The sequence below is a fragment of the Rhinatrema bivittatum genome, chromosome 3 (genome assembly GCF_901001135.1).
Source record: "Rhinatrema bivittatum chromosome 3, aRhiBiv1.1, whole genome shotgun sequence".
NCBI lineage: Eukaryota > Metazoa > Chordata > Amphibia > Gymnophiona > Rhinatrematidae > Rhinatrema > Rhinatrema bivittatum.
Window position 1 is genome coordinate 171,791,456 of NC_042617.1, and position 18,929 is coordinate 171,810,384.

The 18,929-nt window shown below is 44.5% G+C and overlaps 1 protein-coding gene across 2 annotated transcripts in view; it reads left to right on the forward strand.

Moving 5' to 3' along the window:
• Positions 1-18,929, forward strand: part of AHCTF1 (AT-hook containing transcription factor 1) — a 564,884-nt gene that overhangs the window by 181,741 nt on the left and 364,214 nt on the right. For both annotated transcript variants that reach the window (XM_029593945.1, XM_029593946.1), the window contains exon 12: positions 10,239-10,367. In XM_029593945.1, the coding sequence (XP_029449805.1) occupies positions 10,239-10,367 (129 nt within the window). The remainder of the gene's footprint in view (positions 1-10,238; positions 10,368-18,929) is intronic.

Consider the following 18,929-nt stretch of genomic DNA (forward strand, 5'->3'; position numbering starts at 1 on the left):
CTAGAAACTTTGACAAGTGTTCAGTGATTGGGCTCCATCCTGTGATGTCACCCATATGTGAGGACTAACATCCTGCTTTCCTGTGAGAATACCTGTTACAGGTAAGCAACATTTGCTTTATCCCGACCAGGTCTCCCAGTGGCCTGGCTTATTCTGTGCCATGTGCATATCCTATCTAGGCTTCCCTGTAGCCCTATTTGCTTGTGTATTTTTCTCACTCTCGTCCATTCTCTGGGTTCCTCTTTCCCACCTATGTGGTTTACTTTGTTCTCGCTTGTCTTCCCAGCTTTGCCTATACTACTACTGTCTGTCCTGCTTAGCCTAGCCTTTCAGTCAGACTTTTTTCCTCCAAGACTGATCCTTCTATTGCTGTACTATTTCTCCACCTGCTTTGACCCCTGCCTGGATTTCTCCATTTTATTAATTATTTGATCTTTGCCTGCTTCGACCCCTGCCTGGACTCTGACACTGCTTGTATAATGCCTGCCCTAACCATGGCCTGCCTTGTCCCTGCCAGAGAAGTCTTGCTGGCCACCAGAACCTGCGGGCTCAACCCAAGGGGGAGATGGTTTGCCAGGCAGAAGACCCTGCCCTGCTGTGCTGTAGATCCCTGTACTGCTCTTGATGGGGGAATACTTTGCACCACCCTGCCCAGCAATGACAATGATTAGGCCAAATGAACCCCACAGGCGTGGTGCCAGGAATTCCTGCAAACATGGTGAGCCAAAATAAATTTTTTCCAAGCCTGTTGTGACCTCTAGCATCTGTTCACGAGCCCTAGCTCCTGATGTGTGGCATCAGCAGCAGTGCATAAGAGGTTCATTCTGTGTGGATGTCCTGACTTAAATCTCGCATGTTCAGGTTTCTTTAACTTAGCTGCATGCCTTCTAGCTGGTAGTCTTGCAGAAGATTTTCAGGCTTTGGGGGCTAGTGATATTGGCTCCCAAATCGCCAAGATGTCCTTAGAATGCAGATTTAGTGAGTATTCTGGATGGGATCCACCATAGTTATGTCAAGACAGGAGCTTATTGTTCAGGGGCTGGTGACTTGCAAGAAATCGGTTTTATTTTTTTAATTTGGCCCTTGGGGAGAGCTCATCTGTCAGAGGGATATTCTCAGAAGGTTGTAAATTCACTTTTGTGGTACAAGAAATTTTCCATATCTTTAATGTATGTGGGAATCTGGAAGTATTTTGAGGATTGGTACTCTGTTAGAAGCATTTTGACTAGAAGATCTTTGGTTCCAGTTATTGTAGAGTTGCTGCAGGAGATTTAGTTAAAGGTTGCTTTAATTCCCTATAGGTGCAGGTGGCAGCTACTGCCTGTTATGGAGGTCAGTTGTTGAGCAGACCTTGATCGTTTCATTTGGAGGTGTCTTATACTTCACTTACTCAGAGAAGCATTTGAACCTCTGAGGTGTTGCTTAAACTGCTTCTCCTTAAGGCTGTGATTTTCTAATAGCAATCTGTTCCCCCATACGGTTTCCGAGCAGCAGGTTCTATGGGGTAAAAATTCTTGGACAAGGTGCTATGGGTTCACATTTTTTCATCTTATCCAGATTATTTTTTCCTCTGACAAGCAGGGTAGCAGTTCTCACACACAGGTGATATCATCTGATGGTGCCCAGCACAGAAGACTTTTACCAAAGATTCTAGAACTTTGAGCCTCTCTGAACATCACTGAGCATGCTGCCTTCAGTCTTATTTTTTCTGCGAAGCCTGGTGGTTAGTAGTTTTTGTGAATATCCCAGGTTTTTTTTTAAACAACTTCCTGCTTTTTTCCCCTTCTTTTTTGGAGAAGTTGTACCGATGGGATTCGCACCATATCGATGTGGGGTCCTTCAATCCCTAGGTAGGTTTTTTAGTCGTTTACCTTAAGTTTCTTTTGTAGCCGAAACACTGGGGTGGTGGTGTACTCTGTGCCTGCCAACCATTGGCGGCTGCAGTCATTGATTTTGATCTTGTGTCCCTTTTTGTTTTACAACACCATGTCATTTTGGGTTCCAGCGGTGCCCTCCATGCACGAGTTCCATGTTTATTCTGATCTCCATGACAGATGTGTCTTCTGCTTGGGAGCATTGCATGATGACCAGGGCTGCCTCAAATGCACCCAAGTGACTTCAAAAGGATGCTGGGCCTGTCTGGAGAAGATGGAACAACTCTTCGGGCACTGGAAGAGACCGATCCATCAGCATGGAAGGAATTGACATAGAGGGACCTCTGAGTTGCACCGCTGGCCATTGATGTCCGCGGGGCCATTGATGTCTATGGCTGTCACGATTCCAGAGACAGGCCATTGCCTGGCTCTTCCCGGTCGAAGACTGGATTGGGTTCCTAGTCTTCGACCCCTGCATCGGGAAAGTTCTGAGCCAAGCATTGAGGGGAAGCCAAAGAAGCAACTACATTGGACCCCATTGATACGCGGTGCCAGGCATGGGAATGCTCTGGCTTTTGCCAAGAAGCCTCCAAAGCGACCTTGTGGTGAGGGCGGCTCATCCACTGTTTCCAGGGGTTCGCCGTGACCTCCAGTAGTCCAAATGTCTGCCACTGAACCTCTTCTTGGTTCCAAAGAGGATCTTGCCATGCCTCCTGGCTCCCAATCAAGTGTTAGCATTAGTGATCTTTGAGGAGGAGTTGGATAAACGAGTCCAGCTAACCATGGGGAAGGCGATGCAGGGCCTTGGTGATAAAGCACTAATGGTACTAAGACCAGCACCAGTGCTCCTTTAGCTGCTGCTTGGTTCCATGTAGGCACTCATCAATTTCTTGTCAGCACTGTCACCAGTGTTTGTAGTTGCGTGATTGATGCCCGGAGGGGCATTAGTGCTGCCGCCTACCAGTCCAGTGGTCATCCATGCTTTCTCAGAGGAGGAAGCTCCCCTGAGGGTCGGGATAGCCTCTGGGTCCCAGTTCACCTGGCTATTCGTTCCAGTTCTTATACCGCAGGCTGAGAACCAAGCACCATGAGATCCATTCCCTGTGTATGATAGTGAGGAGGACCATCTTGATCCCCAGGGAGGAGACTCCTTAGAGGCTTTGGAAGATAAGGCATTATATAGCATCCCCTCTGACCTGTCTCCTCCTGGCAACAGAAGGAAACCCTCTCGTGAAGAACTCTCCTTTGCAGAGTTTGTTCGGTTGATGGCTGAGACCATCCCCTTTAAGTTGCAGACTGAGGAGGAGGATATTCGCCACAAGATGCTGGTTATCCTTCAGTATGTGGAGCCTCCAAAAGAGATCTTGGCAGTCACACTTCAAGAAATCCTTATGGAGTTACTGATGAGGATGTGAGAGAACCCTCCTCTCTGATGTTCCTGTTAAGAAGGTTGATGCAATGTACCTTGTCCAGAAGGCTCCTGGATTTGATAAGCGTTAGCTACTGCACCAGTTGGTTGTGGTCTAATCTGCTCTCAAAAAGGCCAAGTGCCTTCAGACCCTCTCTTCTGCCTCCCCGCCCTCTCCAGGAGGGATCCAAGGGCTATGAATACTCTTGGGAGGAAAGTGTTTCAGGGAGCTTTGCCCATTGCCTGCATAGTGGCCTACCAGCTCTTCATGGGCCAGCATATGCAGGATATCCTGAAGCAGGGGCAAGATGTGGCTGAGCAACTACCTCAGTGAGGCACGATAACCTTCAGTCACTGGTGCAAAAGGATCTAGAAAGTAGAAAACGCTGGATTCGTTTGACCTACGATATTTTTGAGGTGGCATCAAGAGACCCTGCTGCAGGGATCTGTGCCCGGTGACTTGTCTGGCTGCGGGCCTCAGACCTCCTCAAGAAGTGCAGAAACAACTCATTGATGTGCCATGCACAGGAGAAGAATTTCTTCGGAGATAGTGTGAAGAATGTGGTGATATAGATCCATGGTCATTGTGTGGTGCTCCAGCAGCTCTCCGCTAGCACTCAAGACCAGCAGTCTCATCTAGGAGGGGTCAGAAATCAGGGCCAAGGAAGGCTTTCTTTTGCTTGAGGAGTCAATATCCTCTGCCTTCTTGGTCCTATCAGCAGCAGGCTCCTCATAGCTGTCCCTGAAGGGCCTGAAGACCATTACCAGCACTTCTGTCAACTCCTGAGACTAGGTTTTTGACTGGATCAGTGTGTAGCCACTGACTGGTACTTGTGTTGGGAGACCTCCTAGTCGAGAGTAGGTTGTAGTTATTTGAGAACAGATGACCCAGTGTAACCTTAGACCTGTGGGTGCTTACCATTATCCACAGAGTATCCAAATTAAATATATTGTATGTTCCCCCAAATTGCCCTCCAGTCCTATCTTGGGAGCTCGTTGATAATCAGGAGATGCTTTTTTGGAGCTCTCCTCCCTCTTAACTGCCAGAGCGGTTGAGTCCTTTCTACCAGGGCAAAGAGAGAAGAGATTCTACTCCCAGTACTTCCTGATTCCAAAGAAAACAGGGGGGACTCTGTTCAATTTTAGACCTAAGGGTCTTGAGCAAGTTTCTCAAAAGAGGAAAGTTTAGGATGCTTTCCCTGGGCACCTTGATCCCTTTTTTTTTTTTTTTTTTTAATCTAAAAGATGCATATACTTGCATCGAAATCTTCCATAGTCACTGGAAGTATCTCAGATTTGTGGTGGGAAACCAGCACTACCAGTACTATGTTCTGCAGTTTTTGGCTAGCATTCGCCCCATGGGTCTTTACATAATGCTTGAATGTGGTGGTGGCGCATCTTCACAGACTGGGAGTGCACGTGTTTCCCTATCTGGGTGATTGACTGATCAAGAGCTCCTCTTGGGCAGGGGCTAAGGAATCTGTGTGCTCAATCATCCAGGTGCTGGAGTCACTAGAATTTGTCAACTACCCCATATCTCATCTCAGCCTATCACTTCAATTGGAATTCATTGGAGCTTTGCTAGGCATGGCTAGCCGCAGCAGAGGGCTATCACCCTGATGGCCATTGAGATGGAGATCCAAGCGAGCCAGCAGACATCAGTTTGGCACGTATTGAGGCTACTGGTCCACATGACTGCAACCATGCATGTTACTCCCATGGCATACCTGTTCATGAGACGAGCCCAATGGACACTGTTGTCTCAGTGGTTTCAGGTCACTTAAGATCTTTGGGATTGCATCCAAGTCACTCCGGGACGCTGTCCTGGTGGTGAGAAATTTCCTATTTGGTAAGGGGGGGGGGGGTTTTCGTTTCAAATTCCTCCAGTGCAAATTGTTCTGACACCCATCCTGAAATGGGGAGCACATGTAGATGGGCTCAGCACCCATGGCTTTGGTCCATTCAGAAACATCAGTTAGAAATCTATTTCCTGGGCTTTCAGAGATTGCCTATGCGACAAAATTCTGTTGATCCAGACAGACAATCAAGTGACGATGTACTACATTAACGAGCAGGGAGGTACTAGCTCATAACTTCTGTGTCATGAAGTGGTCCAGATTTGTTTGTGGCCCTGTCTCAAGTGATGAGACTCTGCCATGTATCTGGCTGGTCTGGAGAATGGGGTTGCAGACACAGTCATTCATTCAGACCCCACGAATGGTCCCTGGGCCAAGGAGAGCAAATTGGTTCTTCCGTCATTGGAGAACCCTGGACATGGATCTGTTCACAACTTTTTGGAACAGGAAGTATGTTTTATCTGCAAACCACTTTGTGGAGCCACCATTTTTGTTATTAGTATGCTATTTAATTTTAATAAGTTTTATTTCTATTTTTATAACTATGTCTAATTGTGTATTTTTACTATTTTTATCTTTCTTAACAGCTAATTTATTCTTTTACTTTATATAGTTTTTAGCTGTTACTATTTATGAATTGTATTGTATTTCTGATTTATTTATACTCTGTAAACCGATGTGAAGGCCTGTCCGATGTGTCGGTATATAAAATTTAATAAACCATTAAACCATTTTGTTCCACATACAGGACACATGGCAAGCTAGCCTCAGATGCTTTTGTCCTCCATTGGGGTCAGGGTCTTCTGTATGCATATCCTCCACTTCCACTGGCAGTGAAGACTTTGTTGAAGCTCGGGGAGGACAAAGGGAGTGTGATCCTCATAGCCCCTCATTGGCCAATGCAGATTTTGTTTCCGCTTCTTCGGGAGTTGTCTATTCAGAAAATGATTAAGCTGGGAACTTCTCCAACTCTCATCACTCAAGATCAGGGCAGGTTGTGGCATTCCAACCTCCAGGCCCTATTTTTATAGATTGGATGTTGAGAGGCTGATCCTCCAACCTCTCGACCTCTCCGAAGATGCGTCCTCATAGATTCTAGAAAGCCTTTCACCAGAAGGTCCTATGGACTGAAGTGGAGGAGGTTTTCCATGTGGTTTGAGAGAGGGTCCTAGAACCTTTCTCTTGCTGAATACAAAAACTACTTGACTACCTTCTACATCATTCCGATGCTGGTTTTAAGGCCAGCTTAAGGTTTATCTTAGGGTGATTGGTGCATATCACCACTGTACAGAAGGTAAGCCCATCTCTGTACAGCTTGTAGTTGTATAGCAAGCTACTGTGAGCCAGGTTTCTGCCCTCGTGAACTTATGTGTTGGAGCCTTAGAATGTGGACTGAGCTGTTTGGATCTGAGTTATGCCTTTTGGACCTGTCAAAAAAGGGTTTTCAACCCTGCAGAGACATAAAGCCACAGCAGCCAAGGTAGAGGAATATAAGAATACTTTAGAAACCTGTGTGCGCTCTTCTGTGAATGACATGTTTTGCAAGAACTAGCATCCAGCAGTCATAGTGTTAACAAATTGGTAAAAGGGCTGTATTGTTTAGCCTGCACAGAGAACAGCCCTATATAGCCAGCAGAGGAGGAAGCTAAAGGAATGCCGTAAGACCATATAAGGTAGAAAAGGTGCAATTTGGCTGGCTGGCTGTGTGTGTTGCAGGGATGGCCAGGAGTTGGAGCCAGGACCCAGAAAGAGAGGAGTGCATCTGGCAGCCTTGCAATCAGTTATTCTCCTGAAGAACTAATTATCGAGAGGGAGAGACGGAAGTCTGCACTCTGAGGAAATAGAGAGACCAACAGCTGTTCTTGCTTCATAGCTGAGCTACATGTAAAATCCCAACAAGGGATAGAGGAGTCAGGAGTAGAGTGTGAGAGATTTCCTTTCCAAAGACATCAAGGCCCATAAGCACATGGCTGGATCACCCTCCTAAGAGACTAAGTAATCTAAACTTTGCATAGAGAGTATCTTAGCAGAGGAGGAAGAAGGTTTATTTCCTTGCCTTCTGTCACAAATTTAGTATCTCATCTTCACTGCTTCAGCCTTTCACCTGAAGTCAAGCATAAACCCTTGCTGGCAGGTACTGGGAAAGAAAAATTGGTGGACTGTGGTGGTCTTTCTGTAAGAGATTTGAAACCAGGCCCGCTCTCTGTTTAATACCAAGTATCCATATGAGTATGTTAGTTGCCCTAGTTAACAGTTCATACCCAGTGTTATTGTTGCATTGCTTGATATAAAATAAGAAAACTGCAAGTTTATTATAATTCACTACTGTACTTCTCTCATTTAATGTTCTGGTTGGATTTACTGTCAGCTTACATAATACTGGTAAAAGGGTTAATTACTGTTTTATTCAGGTCATGCCAAGGCTCACTCTGAGCCATGGCAATGTTGTGAGCATTCCCTATGGAGGAGTTCTGTAAGGCTGCGATGTGGAGTTCTATCCACTCTTTCAAATCACATTACTGTTTGGCAAAACTTACTGTTGAGTCAATCTGCCCTTTGGAACTTGTTTGAGGTGTAGAGACCAACTCTGTTCCTTCCTAGGGCCCATTGTGTTTGTTCAAGCGGGCCTCTCTTCTGTTACAAAAAAAGCCTGTCACCAACAATATATAGTTGTTTGTGCCCTTTGGCACCAGTTTTCCCTTCTTTTGTTGAGGGACCACCTGCAGCTAGGGATTCACCCATATGTGAGGATTGCCATCCTGCTTGTCCTCAGAGAAAGCAGAATTGTTTGCCAGTGAACAGGTGTTCTCTGAGGACAACAATATGTTAGTCCTCACAAGACCCGCCCGCCTCCCTGTGGAGTTGTCTCCACTTTGTGGGTTTTTCCTTCAAATTCTATGTTATAAGACTGTGAAGGCACCTTGTGTGGATACTTGGTATAATACATGCTCAGGCATACTCCAGAGAGACTCAGTCAAATTTTGACAGTTTTTGTGTCGTGCTCCATTGGATTATGTCACCCATGTGTGAGTATTGATATCCTGCTGTCCCCGGAGAGCGCTTGTTACAGATAAGCAATGCTGCTTTATTTCCTTCCTTTTTGAAGGGTCTTGAGTGGAGAAGAGTAGGCTCAGTTTTGTAATTTAAAATTCTATGATTGTAATTAACAGTTACTAATAGTTTCAGAACCTTGGAATATCATTTGTTCGGTTTTGGAGCTCTGAAAAAGTTGGAGCAGCTTCAAAGGTGGTGTTAACTTGTTGGAGTAAGGAAATAATGAATTGGGCTTCCATATCCAAGGGATTGTTGTTTCTCAAGAAATTGAGGGCATACTCTTTTGGGGTGCAGGTGGCTTCATGGGCAGGGATTTGCCCAGTGTTGATAATAGTTTGGTAGAGTAGTGACTTGGTCCTTCTTGCATACATCTTCACATTTGAGCCAGGGAAGAAGTTACCTGAGTTTTGGACATCTTGATAGTGTTCCATCCAGTAGAGGTATAGCTTGGGTACTTCCCATGTTTCTGAACTGGTCTAGCTGGATGAAGAGGAAGGAGAAACTAGTTCTTACCTGATAATTTCCTTTCCTCGTGTCCGGCCAGACCAATCCAGGACCCTCCCTTTTCTGCCAAGTGTATTCTCCCGATTCATTTTCAGAATAACTGTTTGTGTGCACTTGTCGGCATGCTGGATTTAAAGGTAATAAACCTTATCAAGGAGTGCAGGTTATGCCTGTTCTATTACTTGTTTCTATTTGTTTCTCCCTTGGAAGCCTTCTGGTTTTTGTTTAAAAGGCGATGGAAAAGTTGATTGAAAAATTGATTGTTTAAAATTTTTCTTAGCTTGTAAATCTGACTACATTTGCTGGTTGGGAGGCATAACCCATGCACCTGGACTGGTTGTTGTGTTCCGCACCCGCGGCCCCCTACCTTCTCCGACGACCAGGGCAGCGTCGGGGTCGACTGCCTTGCCCAGAGTTCCATACCCCCGCGCGGCGGCACGGGCCTTCGGGCTGGCCGCCGGGATCGGAGCTGTCCCTGCTCCTCCCGCACGGCCGCTGCTGCTCTTCTCCGCGGCCCGGATCCAAGATGGCCGCCGCCATCCTTGGACGCGAGGCCACGCCCCCTCACCAGAGTTAAAGGGACCTCGCCCCTTTAATTGCCTGCAGCTGATTCTTACCTTCAGGGCCAGAGGAAGTATATAAGGAGACTTCCTCTGACCATTCCTCGACTTGGCAACGTCCTCCAACACTGTCTAGTCTGCTTGCTTCGGTGAGTTCCTGGTGCTCGGACTCTGGTTCCTGTTTCGTCTTGGTGTTCCTGACTCCGGATTGGCAAGCGGTGATTCTCTGGTACACGACTTCGGACTGGTGAGTGTCGACCCTCTGGCACTTGACCTAGGACTCCTTCAAGACCACCATCTCCAAGGGCCCACCTAAGTCCCAGCGGCCCGGGTCCCTACGGGCTCCTCCCGGGGGGACCGCAGACCACCAGTGCTGAAGACCGCTCATCTGCTTATCTCCTTGTCCATCTTCCACAGTAGCTTCTGTCTTCAGTGCCAAGGGTCAGCTGCTCTCCTCCTCTGTCCTGCCTCGCCACCCGACGAGAGAACCTACGGATCCTCCGCAAGGTGTAACATCCCCTCGTCAGCCGAAGGGGCCACAAACCTGAGCATAACACTGGTCTGGCTGGACTTGACGAAAGAAAATTATCAGATAAAAACTAATTTCTTCTTGGTTGTCATAAAAGTAATTTATAGAAAGGTAGAAAATCCTGACTAGTAGAAACAAAGAGCTCTTAATTTAGTCATTTTATTTCAAACTTCTTTAAAAAAAAAGAAGGTATGTTGGTTTTCAAATAATAAAATCTTTTGTTTTTTTAATTGAAGTTCTCAATTGTTTGCTGCATTTCCCTGACAAAATAAATACAATTAAGACATAAAATGCTGTTTTAGACAAATCAGGCCCTACCAGGTACTAGACAGTTGAGTTTTAATCCTCAATTTACTAGATTAAGATGTCATGTATGCTCAGTTACATAATTTAGTATGTTGATGATCTGTATCAAAATGTCAGCTCAATTTGATTTTCTGTTTTTCTTTGTAGACCTTACATTTTTTAAAGAAATCTGGTGGTTCTTTAAGTGAATCAATTCCTGATGGCTATAATAGGTGTCTTGTAGCTGGTCTGCTCTCTCCACGACTTGCTGATATTCAACCTTCTAGTTTAAGCCAGGTGAGTCCATGTCAAATTGCATGGAGAAGTCATTTAAAAATTATTTTAGTATAATTGTGTTAGATTTTTCCCTTGCACTTACTTGCATTAACAGTTGATGTACAAATTATAGTCCTGGGGGAATTCTGTGCTACTGCGGAGTGCAGAAAATGGCAGAGGAGACCCCGGCATGCCGCGAATGGAGCGCACGAAGATGAAGGCCCCGGTGCGCCGTTCATGGCGAAGCTGAAGGGCCCTGTGTGCTGCGGAACGCACTCCGCTCATGGCGACAATGAAGGTCCTGGTGATAGTGAATATGTGAGAGGAGGGGGAGGAGAGAGGGGAGGGTGAGAGGAGTTTTTGTGTGCCGAATTCCCCCAGGAGTAAAATTACATAGACATGTATTCCTGTGCACCTTTTAATGAAAATGTTGAGGTCAAACCAAAATCCATTGAGACCAGCCAATCCAGACTGCTAATACCCAGGAAGTAGATCTGTTTCTTGTTAAGCCCAGGGATAGCAAAGCTTTCTTTAGTCTACCTGGTAGTTAATGTTTTTCCGTCGATAAGTAGGGCGTTTAGCCATGTGTACTGGGTGACATCCGTGATGTCATGAAGGTGGAGCTTTCTCTCTTAGCTCGAAGAGCTTTGAAGTGCGCATGACCTTGGCTTCCCACGTTCCTCAAGCTTCCCCCAGTTTTTGTTTTCCACGAGACTGCATGGATGTGTGGAACTCTCTCTCTCATCCCTCAGAAGACAAAAAGTTTAAAAAGTTAAAAAATTCGACAGCAAAAGGAAGAAAAGATGCCTAAAAGTCCAGGATTCAAATACTGCTCATGTGGTAAAATCATGTCTGTGACAGGGCATAATTATTGTTATTTATGCCTCGGGCCTGACCATGATCAGGCTGCATGCAGGGACTGTGGGAGAATGTCCCTGTGGGCCAGAAGACAGAGAGCAGAGAAAATGGAGAGGCTGAGACACTCATATGCCCCCCTCTCCGACTGATAGAAGATTAACAAAGTCCTCCCTGGGTAAGCAGAAACCCCGATCCGAGACTTCTCGACGCACGCATTCGGCCTCAGAGAGCTGTGCGCCGCAAATTGCGTCGAGCGCAGCACCGAATACGACGCATGCGTCGCCAATACCTGCGTCGAGTGCCCTACTCTGCCTCGTAAGACGCTATCGACGCATGCGTCGACCCCATTGAAAGCGTCAAAATCAACGACGCATCTAATAAGTCACCGACACAGTCCATTTATAAACATATGAAAACAACTCATATTCCATCAGAGAAGCCAAAGGCAGACCCTGTACTGCCTGAAAAACCAAGAAAATCAACATCAAAAACCAAACACGTTACACATCAATCTGGGGCAACATCTTCAGCCAGATCTGCTCTGTAGCACTCTGCATCCATGCACAGAGATCACCACTCTCCTTCCTCAGTATTATCTGACATTATAATTGATGAGCAGACTGGAAGTTGGGACTCATCACTGGATATTATTTCTCTGCCTCATCTTCCCAAAAAGAGACCAAAATCTCCTCAAGTACAATTACCAAAAACACCGGTCAAGTGACCCAGAAAATCTACAAAACCACCAGACCACCCTCCCCGCCAGACGACTGAGGAGACTGTCTCACATCACTTCTCTGTTACACAGTTTTTTCCAGGGATTACCTCCTGATCCTAATATTCTCCCACAGGATCCTCAAGATCCTGCATCGTCGCAATTTTCTCCTTCTCTGAGGCATTCCAATTCTCCCATGTCATCCATACACACGGTTTCTCAAGACCTCTCTCCCCTATCATCTCCGGGGAGTTCAACGGGTATTCCTCCAGATCCTCCGCAAGAGCTTCCCCAGCCAACGTCACCTCCTCAAGATCTTACTTAAGCTAAATTCCTGGAGAAGCTGGGTTTAGCTCTTAACATAGAGAATCGAAAACTTCCAGACCCGAGATCTGAGGTAATGTGGATTTTTCAAATTCTAGATGTTCCATCTGAGCCGACTGCTTTACCTCCACATCAAATTCTGGAGGGCCTTCTGGACAAGGCTTGGAATACTCTACACCACCTCACCCCGATTTCCAAAAAACTGGATTTGAAATATAGAATGCAAAAGACATCCTACTACTCGAATGTTCAAATCCCTCACAATTCGATAGTAATAGAATTGGCGATGAAAAGAGCCAAGAAAAACAGGCTTTATTCTAACACACTGCCAGGAAGAGAAAACTTTTGGATGATTTTGCAAAAAGATCTATCAAAACTCAATGCTGAATTCTCGCATTAATCACCATCAGTTTTATATCATCCAATATCTATTCAACTGTACACACAGACTACAGCCTTTACTAAACACCTCGCAAGGGGACTCGTCACTGCCTCAATCATTCCTAGATTTGCAGGAAGATCTGCGTCATTTATTGCGCACGGCTTATGAAGCATTTGACACTTCAGCACGGTCATCGGCAACCTCAATCTCAGCAAAGGTTAAAAGTGTTCAACAGGCTTGGACATTGTTTAAAAATACAATCCTAGAGGCGCAGTCCATATGTATTCCGCGCATTAAGAAAGGTGGAAGGAAGGCAAAATGATTACCATCATGGTTAAAAGGTAAGGTGAAAGAGGCTATTTTAGCCAAAAAAAAATCCTTCAAAAATTGGAAGAAGGATCCATCTGAAGAAAATAGGATAAAACATAAGCATTGTCAAGGTAAGTGTAAAACATTGATAAGACAGGCGAAGAGAGAATTTGAAATGAAGTTGGCCATATAGGCAAAAACTCATAATAAAAACTTTTTTAAAATATATACAAAGCAAGAAACCTGTGAGGGAGTTGGTTGGACCATTAGATGACAGAGGGGTTAAAGGGGCTCTTAGGGAAGATAAGGCCATTGCAGAAAGACTAAATTAATTCTTTGCCTCCGTGTTTACTAATGAGGATGTTGGGGAGATACCAGTTCCAGAGATGGTTTTCAGGGGTGATGAGTCAGATGAACTGAACGAAATCACTGTGAACCTGGAAGATGTAGTAGGCCAGATTGACAAACTAAAGAGTAACAAATCACCTGGACCGGATGGTATGCATCCTAGGGTTCTGAAGGAACTAAAAAATGAAATTTCTGATTTGTTAGTTAAAATTTGTAACCTATCGTTAAAATCATCCATTGTACCTGAAGACTGGAGGGTGGCCATTGTAACCCCAATATTTAAAAAAGGCTCCAGGGGCGATCCAGGTAACTATAGACCAGTGAGTCTGACTTCAGTGCCGGGAAAAATAGTGGAAACTATTCTTAAGATCAAAATCGTAGAGCATATAGAAAGACATGATTTAATGTGACACAGTCAACATGGATTTACCCAAGGGAAGTCTTGCCTAACAAATCTGCTTCATTTTTTTGAAGGGGTTAATAAACATGTGGATAAAGGTGAACCGGTAGATGGAGTGTATTTGGATTTTCAGAAGGCGTTTGACAAAGTCCCTCATGAGAGGCTTCTACGAAAACTAAAAAGTCATGGGATAGGAGGCGATGTCCTTTCGTGGATTACAAACTGGCTAAAAGGAAACAGAGAGTAGGATTAAATGGTCAGTTTTCTCAGTGGAAAAGGGTAAACAGTGGAGTGCCTCAGGGATCTGTATTTGGACTGGTGCTTTTCAATATATATATAAATGATCTGGAAAGGAATACGATGAGTGAGGTTATCAAATTTGCGGATGATACAAAATTATTCAGAGTAGTTAAATCATAAGCAGACTGTGATACATTACAGGAGGATCTTGCAAGACTGGAAGATTGGGCATCCAAATGGCAGATGAAATTTAATGTGGACAAGTGCAAGGTGTTGCATATAGGGAAAAATAACCCTTGCTGTAGTTACACGATGTTAGGTTCCATATTAGGAGCTACCACCCAGGAAAAAGATCTAGGCATCATAGTGGATAATACTTTAAAATCGTCGGCTCAGTGTGCTGCAGCAGTCAAAAAAGCAAATAGAATGTTAGGAATTATTAGGAAGGGAATGGTTAATAGAACGGAAAATGTCTTAATGCCTCTGTATCGCTCCATGGTGAGACCGCACCTTGAATACTGTGTACAATTCTGGTCGCCACATCTTAAAAAAAAGATATAATTGCGATAGAGAAGGTGCAGAGAATGGCTACCAAAATGATAAGGGAAATGGAACAGCTCCCCTATCAGGAAAGACTTAAAGAGGTTAGGACTTTTCAGCTTGGAGAAGAGACGGCTGAGGGGGGATATGATAGAGGTCTTTAAGATCATGAGAGGTCTTGAACGAGTAGATGTGACTCGGTTATTTACACTTTCGAATAATAGAAGGACTAGGGGGCATTCCATGAAGTTAGCAAGTAGCACATTTAAGACTAATCGGAGAAAATTCTTTTTCACTCAACGCACAATAAAGCTCTGGAATTTGTTGCCAGAGGATGTGGTTAGTGCAGTTAGTGTAGCTGGGTTCAAAAAAGGTTTGGATAAGTTCTTGGAGGAGAAGTCCATTAATGGCTATTAATCAATTATACTTAGGGAATAGCCACTGCTATTAATTGCATCAGTAGCATGGGCTCTTCTTAGTGTTTGGGTAATTGCCAGGTTCTTGTGGCCTGGTTTTGGCCTCTGTTGGAAACAGGATGCTGGGCTTGATGAACCCTTGGTCTGACCCTGCATGGCAATTTCTTATGTTCTTATGTTCTAGATGTCTGGCATGGCTTTGAGCCAGCAGTATACAGTACGATGTTCATGACCGTCTGGCTAATTTACCTTGCAGGCCAGACAGCCTATTTGAGGAGAAACTCAGGGAGACCGTCTCTTTAATCAAGGAACAGAATATTGCAGTTCAATCTTTAGCGGCTCCTTTAGACACGCTGTCTACGTCCAGGCGTTATTTCTCCCAGTATAAAAGAGGTTACTACTACCGCAGACTATATCGCTACTATCAACCCTATCAGTCCCATTATAGACAACAGCCTTTCCAGCAATAACTGTCTCAAATGCAGGGACAAAGGCCACGTCAGAGACCCCAATGGCCACAAAAACCTCAGGCTACTCAACCACCTAAGCAATCTTTTTAAGTTTACCTGCCACAACAGCAGTTTATGTGGGGGGGAAGACTATCTTTGTTCCATTCCCAATGGTCCCATATCACCACGGACCAATGGGTATTGAGCATTATATCACAAGGATACTGTCTGCGTTTCAGCTCTATTCCAACGCTTCCTCATCTCATTCATCCCAAGGCTCCATTGATTCAAGTTCCCTCGCTCATGAAGGAAATTTCACTCCTTCAACAGAAGGCTATCCGGCTGGTGCCTTCCAATCAACAGGAGAACTGTTTCTATTCCCAATACTTCCTCATCCCCAAGAAATCAGGAGGCCTTTGCCCTATATTGGATCTCCGAGCACTCAACAATTATCTCCAAAAAGAATGATTCAAGATGACCTCTTTCAAGACGGTCCTTCCTTTTCTCCAGGCAAATGACTGGATGTGCTCACTAGATCTAAAAGATGCTTACACTCGCATTCCAATTCACAAACGTTTTTGGCGATACCTCTGTTTTCAAGTTGCGAATCAGCGCTACCAATACCAAGTACTTCCCTTTGGTCTCTCCTTTGCCCCAAGAGTCTTCATGAAATGTCTTCCTGCTGTTGTGGTGCACCTATGCAAACAAGGAATAAACATTTTTCCTACAGAACCATATAGAACGCACACTCCTCTGTCTGGAAAACTTAGGTTGGATAATAAACTACGAGGTTGGATAATAAACTACGAAAAATTTCAGCTCCATCCCTCCCAAACATTCAATTCATAGGAGCGATCATCCGAACCCCACTTTCCAGAGCCTTTCTACCTCCAGAAAGAATCCAAACTTTACGGTTCCTTGCTCAAAATCTATTACGTCGGGGAAAACAGTTCTAGCTCGGCACGTTATGGTGCTATTAGGTCATATGGCCGCAGCAATTCATGTTTGTTTATTTATTCATTCATTCATTTATTTATTTATTTATTTAAAATCTTTTCTATACCGTCGCTAAGTTATATACCATCGCAACGGTTTACATGTAGGCTCATATTTAATGTAGGTAAAAGTGTACTATAGTACATTCTAACAGGTGCCGTCAAAGGTTCGGTTACAATATATCATTAGACAAAATAATTTTTAGAGAAGTGGGTCATGACCGAGTGTACTGAAAGTACTTTTACGGGTAAATTTATCATACATAGTGTTATCAATATGCTAGTTGTGATGTGGGGTTCATAGACTACTCTACTGTATTGTCCTAAGTACTGTGTGTTGGTGCTTATCTGCTTATTCCTGAATAATTTCTATTCTCCCATCTCCTTGTAAAATGCCTGTTTAAAAAGCCATGTTTTTAAACTTTTCTTAAATGCCTTGAGATCACTTTGTAATCTGATCTCTGGAGGCATTGTGTTCCAAATTGTGGGTCCTGCTAATAAGGCCCTTTCCCTCACTTGGGTTAGTCTTGCTGTTTTAACTGAAGGGATGGTTAGGAGTGCTTTATTTGCTGATCGAAGATTTCTGTGTGGGACGTGTACCCGTAATGCTGTGTTTAGCCAGTCTGATTTCTCATCATGAATTAGTTTATGGATGGTACATAGGGTTTTGTATTTAATTCTGTGTTCAATCGGTAACCAATGTAGTTCCGCAAGGGTTTCATGTGGTCCAAAATACTCTTCTCCACATAAGACGACTCCAGTGGAGCCTAAAATCTCAATGGAACCAACTTACTGAACAAATGTTTCACAAAGTTCAGGTTACAAACTCCATGAAAAAAGATATCCGATGGTGGCTTCAACCATCTATCTTGGAAGAAGGAAGCCCACTCCAACACCCCCCCTCATCAATTAATTCTCACAACGGATGCCTCAACAAAGGGATGGGGAGCCCATCTCCTCCATCTGGAAACTCAGGGACTATGGTCCACAGCCGAACAAAAATTTCAAATAAATCTGTTAGAACTCAGGGCAGTAAGAAACTCCCTACTTGCGTTCCAGACATGGATACTGGGAAAATCTCTGATCCACACTGATAATCAAGTATCAATGATTTATATAAACAAACAAGGAGGATCTGGTTCCTTGATTCTTTGCAAGGAAGCGGTTCAGATATGGGAGTGGGCGGAACACATCCAGATCTTCCTTCAAGCATCCTACCTACTGGGCATTGTGAATGCAAGAGCGGACAAACTCAGCAGAATTTTCCACCCACACAAGTGGTCGCTGAAGCAAATGGAAGCAGACAAGATCTTCGCATCCTGGGGAAATCCAAAGATAGACCTCTTTGCATTGGAAGAGAATCGGAAAGTAGAGAAATTTTGCTCTCTGCTTCCCAGCACATACAGGACATCGCAGGATGCATTCCTGATTCTGTGGAACAGGGGCCTGCTATACACTTTTCCTCCTATTCCGCTAATCTCGCGCACAATCCAGAAATGTATGGCAGACAAGGCAGACTTGATCCTCATAGCGCCTGCTTGGCCGAGACAGCCATGGTATGCCTGTCTTCTTCATCTGTCAATAAATCCTCCAATAACACTGCCGAAGGACCCATTCCTTCTTTCGCAAGACAGAGGAACTCTTATTCACCCGATGCAATCCTCCCTCCATTTGACGGCATGAAGATTGAACGGCAAATATTAAGATCATTAAATCTCTCATCCAACATAAGACGTTCTCATTGCAGCAAGAAAACCTTCCACCAGATGTAACTATGCTTTCAAATGAAAGCGATACTCGACATGGTGCACCTTTCACAAACTCGACCCTTTTTCTTGTCCTCCAGTGTCACTATTGACCTATTTGCATGGTTTATCCCTTTCAGGACTGGCAGTAACATCCATTAGAGTTAACCTTAGTGCTATAGCGTTTACCATCTTTTGGAAAAGGGCGGCTCCATCTCATCCCATCCTTTGATTTCAAAGTTTATGAAGGGTTTGCTGCGTCTACACCCACCTATTAAGAAACCAATAGTGCCATGGGATATCAATCTAGTCCTGGAAGCATTGATGAATCCACCATTTGAACCCATGTCAACCTCTTCACTAAAATTTCTGACCTGGAAAGTTCTTTTCCTTGTAGTTGTCACTTCTGCAAGAAGAGTAAGTGAACTCCAAGCACTGGTAATCAATTTTCCATATCTTCAATTTCATCATGATAAAGTGGTATTACGAACTCATCCTTCCTTTCTACCTTTCACTTGAACGAAACAATCTCCTTACCAGTTTTTTGCCCGAAGCCACACTTTGACGATCGTCAAAAGCTTCTTCATACCCTGGTTTGTAAAAGGGCCTTAGCCTATTACAAGAATAACACTGAAACAATCAGACATTCATCGCAATTGTTTCCTTCAACCCAAACAATCTAGGTCAGCCAGTTTTGAAGCAAATTCTTTCTAACTGGCTTACTGCTTGCATCCAATACTTCTATTCTACGAAATCGCCTCTAACCAGTCCAGTTAAGGATCACCAAATCAGAGCAACTGCAGCTTCCATTGCACATATTCAGGGAGAGCCAATCCAAGACATTTGCAGGGCAGCGACCTGG